The following is a 7,538-nucleotide window of genomic DNA, read 5'->3' on the forward strand; positions in this document are numbered from 1 at the left end:
ATAGAAAAAAACAATGTAAAAGAGTCTTTTAGAATATTAACTTCTTGATATCATTATTTTAGGTCATTTCCAATAATTTCTCCAAAATATATAACAGAAATACCTGTTACCACATTCTTTGTTTGGGCAATTTTTTTGTATTTTTTATTTTTAAAAAAAGACCCTAATAATCTTATTAAAATGACGTGTCCGTAGTAAGCTTTCTAAAAGAAGTAAAATAATACAAAAGTGTTATAAAAGGAAGAAGTAATGTCGTTGACAGGTCAGTTATACCAATTTTACACCATCTTTGATCGTTTATGTATTTTTAAATTAAGTTTAAAGAAAATGTGGGGTTTTCCAAAGCCGAAAGGAGGTTCTACACACCCTGGAAAAGAAAAAACTCACGTGGAAATAAGGTAGTGGATGATTTCCTCGCTTTACTGACCTATAAATAAATATTTATTTATAATATCCCAGACTGATACATTATGTATTTATTTATTTATTTGTTGTATATTTATGGAAAAAGGACTCTTAGCTTTAAAAGATTTAAAGAAAAATAAGGCTTTGACAAAGAATTGGGGCGGAGTTTGCTCCCCTCCATGAACCCCATTATTAGAAAGTTGGTGGCACATTCCAATGCTGAGCACGTTCTTTCTCTCAAAGTATATCTTTTTCCATTTTCCTTTCTTTCTTTTCTTTTTCTTTTTTCCTTTCATACAAATCTTTCTATCCTTTATTTCTCTTAATCATAACTTCATCCAGATGATTCCCATGTCTCCGTTCCTTGAATAGATAGAGAGAGAAAAAAAAAAGTTTCATATTTTTGGTGTATAGAGAGAGAAGAAGAATTAGAAGAAAAAAAATGTTGCAGAGAGCTGCAAGCAATGCATATTCATGGTGGTGGGCAAGCCACATAAGAACAAAGCAATCCAAATGGCTAGAGCAAAACCTCCAAGGTAATTTTCACTTACCATCAAATATGGGTTGGGTTTGTCTAGAAATCTCATAATATTATTTGGTTTGTGATTTTTTATTTATACTTTCTTAAGTTGATATAATAAGATATATGTATATATATTTTCTTAGGTTTGCCGATCATCTGATTGTTGTCTTTAGCACAAAGCTATTATCTTATAGGGTGGAACAAACAGATAGAATAGGTCATCACCAAATCAGTTTCTTGCAATAATAATAATTAAATTTATATAAAGTTGCGATAAAACAGTTTTTTTTAACGATATTTAATGATATTGTCTATGATCCATCCCATTTGGAAAATGATCAATCTTAAAGTTGTGACAAAAAGTATTGATGGCTGCTTCTAAGCATAACTTTCATAAGGAGTTATGATAATGGTTTCTACCCCTACCCTGCATCTTGTTCTTACGATCTAATTTAGATATATTAGCATTCTACATTGCATGACAACATAGGGCCTCCATTGAGCTTTACTGTTGTTTCGTGTTAAAAAAGAAGTTTTGAAGTTCAAAACTTTCCAGTTAAGGGAGAACAAGTTTAAGAGAATTTTACACAAACTGAAAGTAATTAAATTTCCAGAGCTCTAGGTGTCTGCACTAGTTTTGACCATTCATAAATTCAAGATGTAGAGTTCTATTTGTTATCTCTGTTCTCTATTTTCCAAGCAAACAAACACTTACATAGAATATGTAATTGCAGATATGGAGGAAAAGGTGCAAATTGTACTAAAGCTCATTGAAGAGGATGGAGACTCCTTTGCAAAGAGAGCAGAAATGTACTACAAAAAGAGACCGGAGCTGATAAGCTTTGTAGAAGAATCCTATAGAGCTTACCGGGCATTGGCCGAGCGGTATGACCACATTTCAACAGAGCTGCAAAATGCCAACAACACAATTGCTACTGTTTTCCCTGAACAAGTGCAGTTTGCCATGGATGAAGAAGATGAAGAAGCGGCTAATGGGGTTCCGAGAAAGATTCCAGAAGTCGCAAAAAACATTCCCAATGCTCCAAAAGGTCCCTTCAAAGAGATAAAAAGTATCATTACAACAGCAAGAGCTACAAAAAAGTTGCTACCCAAAAAGTCAAAAAAAGCAGCAACTACCTCAACAGTTTCTAAATCAGGTCTTAAGAAAGCTCAGGCACTGGAAGAGATCGATCGACTTCAGAAAGATATTCTAGCCCTGCAAACTGAGAAAGAGTTCGTGAAGGGTTCTTATGAGAATGGACTTGCGAAATACTGGGAAATTGACAATCAGATCAATGAAAAGCAAGAAAAAGTGTGCAATTTGCAAGATGAATTTGGTGAGGGAATGGTCATAGAAGATGGTGAGGCTAGAAATCTGATGGCGGCAGCTGCTTTAAAATCATGCCATGAGACACTGACTCAGTTGCAGGAGAAACAGGAGAGATCAGCTGAGGAAGCAATAGTTGAATCCCAAAGGGTTAAGAGAGTTAAGGAGAGGTTTGAGTCTCTCAAGGGAGAATTTCACCACAATCAAACCAGTGAAAAAAGCCAACTTGGAAAGTATGAATTTAAGAACTCAGCACCAGAAGCACCAAATAGCCCATATCAAGAAGCAGTGGCCAGTAAATCAAAAGAGAGACAAGAGATGGAGTTATTGCAAGAGAAAGTCAAGCAACAGTTCGAAGCTATGCCAAACAAATCTCTGACAGTATCAGAAATGGTAGAGAAGATTGACGAACTTGTAAATAAAGTGATCACCTTAGAAACTGCAGTTTCATCACAGGCTGCTCTTGTAAAGAGACTAAAAACCGAAACTGATGAGCTTCAAGTACAAATTCGAACTTTGGAAGATGACAAGGCTACACTACATGATGGAAATAATAATTTGAGCAGCAAGCTTAAGGAGATGGAGGAAAAGTTGCATGGAATTCAGGATCTCAACAAAAGTTTTAGAGACCAGAACAGCAATCTCCAAACAAATTTCACTGAAGCCCACTGTAATCTTGAGCATCTTTCCAGGAAACTGCAAAGCGTGAAGCCAGATGAAGAGATTGATGCATCAGATTTCATCAATGAAGAAGTAGAAAATTTGCCAAAACTGTTGGATAGTCTGGAAAAGAGAAAGAATCCTTTTGAAGATTGTGAAATTCCACAGAATGTAAAATCAGATGAAGAAACAGAAATTATAGTTGCATTGCAGGAGAAGGAATCTCCAGCAGAGTTAGGATTTTTAGAGGAGGTAAAAGAACAACAGAACATAGTACAAAGGGGTGACAGTTCTGAAGAGTCCAGCAACTTTCTTAGTACTTTTGATAATCAGCAAGAAGATTTTTCACAATCCCAGGGAGAGCAGAAACTGCTTGCTGTAGATGATGAACAAGCTCCTTCAGAGACTACGGATAATCTGCTCAAAGCAGAACAGATTGAGACAAGAGAAGATGAACCAGATTGGCAGAAGCTGTTTTTGAATGGAATTGAAAACAGAGAAAGAACTCTCTTGACTGAGTACACTACAACTCTTCGAAACTACAAGGACATCAAGAAGAGGCTAAGTGAAATAGAGAAGAAAACCTTGGACAGCCAATTTGAAACATCTCTGCTTTTAAAGGAACTGAAGGGTGAAAATTTGAAGAAAGATGAAGAGATCCGATCGTTGCGTTTGAAATTGGAACTTCTACAAGAGACTTTGGATGACGAAAACAGGGAAAGAAATCTCAAACATTTGGAAAACCCTGAAACCTCTAGCTCATTGGCTGATCTCATCCACACTAAGGAAAATCCTAAATCCTTGACAGCTATGGAGGAAAATGAAAACATCAAGGCAATCCTAACTGATCAAACCTGTATATTGTCAGCAACTGAAGAGAAATTCCGGACAAAGATTGACGAATTGCTGGAGCAAAACCTTGAATTCTGGCTCAGATTCAGCAGCTGCTTCCATCAAATCCAGAAATTTGACACCGAAATCGAAGATCTAAAATCAGAGATCTCCAAATTGGATGAGAAAAAAATGAAGGAAGACTCAAATGATACTAACACTCTTCAAAACCTACTCAAATCTGATGCTCGCCCATTGTACAAACACCTTAGAGAGATCCAGACCGAACTCGCCGTGTGGTTAGAGAAGAGCGCTCAGCTGAAGGAGGAACTCCAGGGACGATTCTCATCACTGTGTGAAATCCAAGAGGAGATAACATCGGCGCTGAAAGCGAGTGCTGAGGCAGACGACGACTTCTTCAAATTCACAAGTTACCAAGCAGCAAAGTTCCAAGGCGAGGTTCTGAACATGAAGCAAGAGAACAACAAGGTCGCTGACGAGTTGCAGGCGGGGCTGGACCATGTGACAACGATGCAGATCGATGTGGAGAAGACGCTGACCACTTTGAAGGCAGACTTTGCCTTGGCTGCATCTAAAAAACAGAGCGATAATGATAACAGTACTACTCCTCAGCTGAGGCAGACGCCAACTCGGGCTCGGATTCCATTGAGATCTTTCATCTTTGGAATCAAGCAGAAGAAGCAGAGAGCCTCAATCTTCGCTTGTATGACTCCCGCAATGCATAGGAAGTACCATGGTTTGAGAGCAGGACCTCCATTTTGAAATTCTTTCTTAATTATTAGAGTGCTTGCTTTTTTATTTCAATTTTCTTTTGGCGGGTAAATTAAGAGAAAATTATTTATTTATTTATTCATTTTTTAAGAACATTTTATTGGATGGGAGATTGATAGAGACAGTGCTGCTTTTTTTTTCGGGTTATATGAGAGTTTGTAATTATCAAGTTAACAGGTCGGTTTTTAAGATGTATTTTTCCTCATTGATTTCTAAGAATCAATTGTTGGTGAAATTCGTTTATCCTAAAATTTAAAATTTATACACAATTATTAATTTCTATATAACATCTCTAAGACATAATCTATGATATACGCCCAAAATATGTGTTGTCTCTTTCAAATATGTATCGTCTCTTTCAAATGCCCATATTTGTAAAATATAAGAAATTTGTTAAAAGTAATAACGGACTTGAAAAAAAATAATAAGGATGCTTTGTAAACTAAATAAGAAAGTAACTAACCATTTGATAACACTCAATACAAGAGACTATAGTAGACACATCATTTGCTTTCGACAAACATCAAGGAAGGATAATCCAGTAAAAAGGTACTTACATTACATGTTAATAAGATTTAAATTACGCTTCAACATCAAAATATTCTCTATTTTTTGGGGGTTTAATTGACATCAAACACACGTAAACCCAATCTCTCAGTTTCACCAGCATCTCAACTTGCACTGAGAAGTTTTTGCAAATGACCATTCAAAACAGCATTTTTAAGATCTGAATGACAAACAAAGGCAACACCCATAAATTTTTTGTTTTTTTGTTTTTTTGTTTTTTTTTTGAAAAAAAAGACACATGAGGACAATGAAAAACGTTATAATCAAACAAAGAGGTAGAGAGCTAACCATCAGAGCCACCAACATGCTGGCCATTCACAAATATTTGTGGGACAGTATGTCGACCTACAAGGTCTAGAAGAACATCCTGAATTTGTGTTCCATCATCTGCCAACACATGCCAAATTTAACTCAGTGAAAACATTTTTCATAAAATCTGTAGGTAATCAAAACAGCAGTGGATGGACATTCACATACCTCGGAGATCAAGCTCAACAACAAAAGGTTGTTGATGGAGCTCGCTGAATATGCGCTTGGCACGCCGGCAATACCTAGCAACAACATAGACCACAACTTGTTCATTTATATCAAGGACTCCACTCTCAAATCCATCAAAACAAAGAAAATAACACAAAGCCAGGCCATTCCAAGTTACGGAGCTCTGAACAAACAGTCATTGTTTCTGATTGTCTCAAACTCTTATGTATATCATTACATCCTTTAGATTTTCTCTTCTGAGCCCTGACATCAAGGCAGGAAACTCTAGCAACTAGGTAAGTAGGCGTCATAACCCATGAGCATGATTTTAGTTTCTTGTTTGTTTAGCCGAGAAGATGGTGTGATTATCAATCAAACTATAAACTGAGAGCACCGTTACTTCCATTAGATTGATTAGCTATAGCTAATAAAGCAAATTGCAGCATAATAAATAAGTAGCTAAAATAATCATAAACTAACTTCTTCTTTAACACTACTTAACCAGATTCAACTGCTTCTTGATTTTGTGTTTCACTTGTGCAAAAATAATAATAATAAAAATTAAAAAAAAGAGAGAGACTAAAACGATGATATTTTCAGAAAGAAAAAAGTTAAATTACTAAAGCCCTAATTAGTTGGTACCCTATGAGTACAAGACATGCTTACCACTTTGAGTTTTCCATTTATTTGCAAGAATCAATTATTATCCGCATAATTAGTTCTTGCAAATACGTGAAATCATAAATCTTCTACGCCTAAATTTCGAAATTCAAATGAGAGAGAGGGAGAAATAGAGTCGTACGGACAATAAGACTTGGAAAATATGGCGATCTTATTGGAGTAAATGATGTTCTGAACGAAGGCGGAGGCTGAATTGGAGGCTTCGGCTCCCTTCGTTGATATTCCGAGGGCCACCAAAGCCACCACTGCCACCAGAACGAGACTCACCGGAAAACGAGGCATTTGGGCTCCGAACTCACCGGTTCTGTTGACTGTGGAGAACTATGTATAAAAAGGACGGGTTATTCTTGTTACTGGCTACCAGCTATTATTTTATTTTAAAATATTATTTTAGTTTTTGCAATATTTTATATTAAAAACCGTTTAAAAAAATTATTTATTTTTAAAATAAGAAATTTAATAGATTTTAAAAAATAAAACGTCCTTTATCTCCTCTTGCTTTTGCTGCTAAATTTTTTGCCACTATCTATGTGTGTATATATATATATATATATAAAGGAGAGTTTCAAGTAGATAATGTGGCACTTTAAAATTACTCCAAATTATTTTTTTTATTTTCTTCTTTAATCTAATTTTTTTATTCATTTTTATCATTAATTATTTCAACTTTATTTTTTTAAATATTTAATTAAGATATTTTTTTAATCTATATATCTATATATATATATATATATAAAAAGGAGAGTTTCAAAGATATTATGTGGCACTCTAAAATCTCTTCAAATCACTCTTTCTATTTTCTCATTTAATCTAATTTTTTTATTCATTTTCTATTTTCTAAAATATCTTAACAATTAAAAATATCAATATATATATTAAAAATTTATTTAGTTAAATATCTTAACTACTTATTTATTGAAAAATACTAAAAAATTAATTAAAAATTACGTAATAATTTTCGATTATCTATATATCTATTTTTCTTATTATATTATAATTATGTTTTTTTATTCCAAAGTGAATAGTTTTACAAAATATTTATATCTATATCTATATATAGTTTTGAGAAGGTGGCATCCTATATTTTTTACAATCTATTTTTACTATTTTGTGAGAATTTTATATTGTGTCTAAAAAAAAATATACATACACATATACGTACATCAACCCTTCAACAAATGTAACAGAAATAACTAAATTAATACACATACTTATAAATACATTGATTCTAATATAGTCATACGTAACAGTAGTTATCCAATAATAATAGCATGA

General features: G+C 34.1%; 2 protein-coding genes across 3 annotated transcripts; one reads left to right on the plus strand and one right to left on the minus strand.

Moving 5' to 3' along the window:
• Nucleotides 1-468: 468 nt before the first annotated feature.
• LOC133806315 (glutaredoxin-C3) lies at nucleotides 469-6,614 on the minus strand. 2 transcript variants are annotated; one of them, XM_062244440.1, is made up of 4 exons: nucleotides 6,385-6,614; nucleotides 5,583-5,656; nucleotides 5,394-5,492; nucleotides 469-768 (listed from the first exon to the last, which is right to left on the minus strand). In XM_062244440.1, the coding sequence occupies exons 1-4, from the start codon at nucleotides 6,543-6,545 to the stop codon at nucleotides 740-742; spliced, it is 363 nt and encodes a 120-aa protein (XP_062100424.1). In that variant the 5' UTR covers nucleotides 6,546-6,614; the 3' UTR covers nucleotides 469-739. The 2 variants fall into 2 exon arrangements, with proteins under 2 accessions (XP_062100424.1, XP_062100419.1); XM_062244435.1 differs by lacking the exon at nucleotides 469-768 and adding an exon at nucleotides 4,973-5,265 and having other exon boundaries at nucleotides 6,385-6,611.
• On the plus strand, nucleotides 762-4,712 carry LOC133806309 (protein NETWORKED 2D). Its single transcript, XM_062244430.1, has 2 exons — nucleotides 762-941; nucleotides 1,663-4,712. The coding sequence occupies exons 1-2, from the start codon at nucleotides 848-850 to the stop codon at nucleotides 4,527-4,529; spliced, it is 2,961 nt and encodes a 986-aa protein (XP_062100414.1). The 5' UTR covers nucleotides 762-847; the 3' UTR covers nucleotides 4,530-4,712.
• Nucleotides 6,615-7,538: the final 924 nt, after the last annotated feature.

Source organism: Humulus lupulus, chromosome 1 (genome assembly GCF_963169125.1).
Source record: "Humulus lupulus chromosome 1, drHumLupu1.1, whole genome shotgun sequence".
Taxonomy (NCBI): domain Eukaryota; kingdom Viridiplantae; phylum Streptophyta; class Magnoliopsida; order Rosales; family Cannabaceae; genus Humulus; species Humulus lupulus.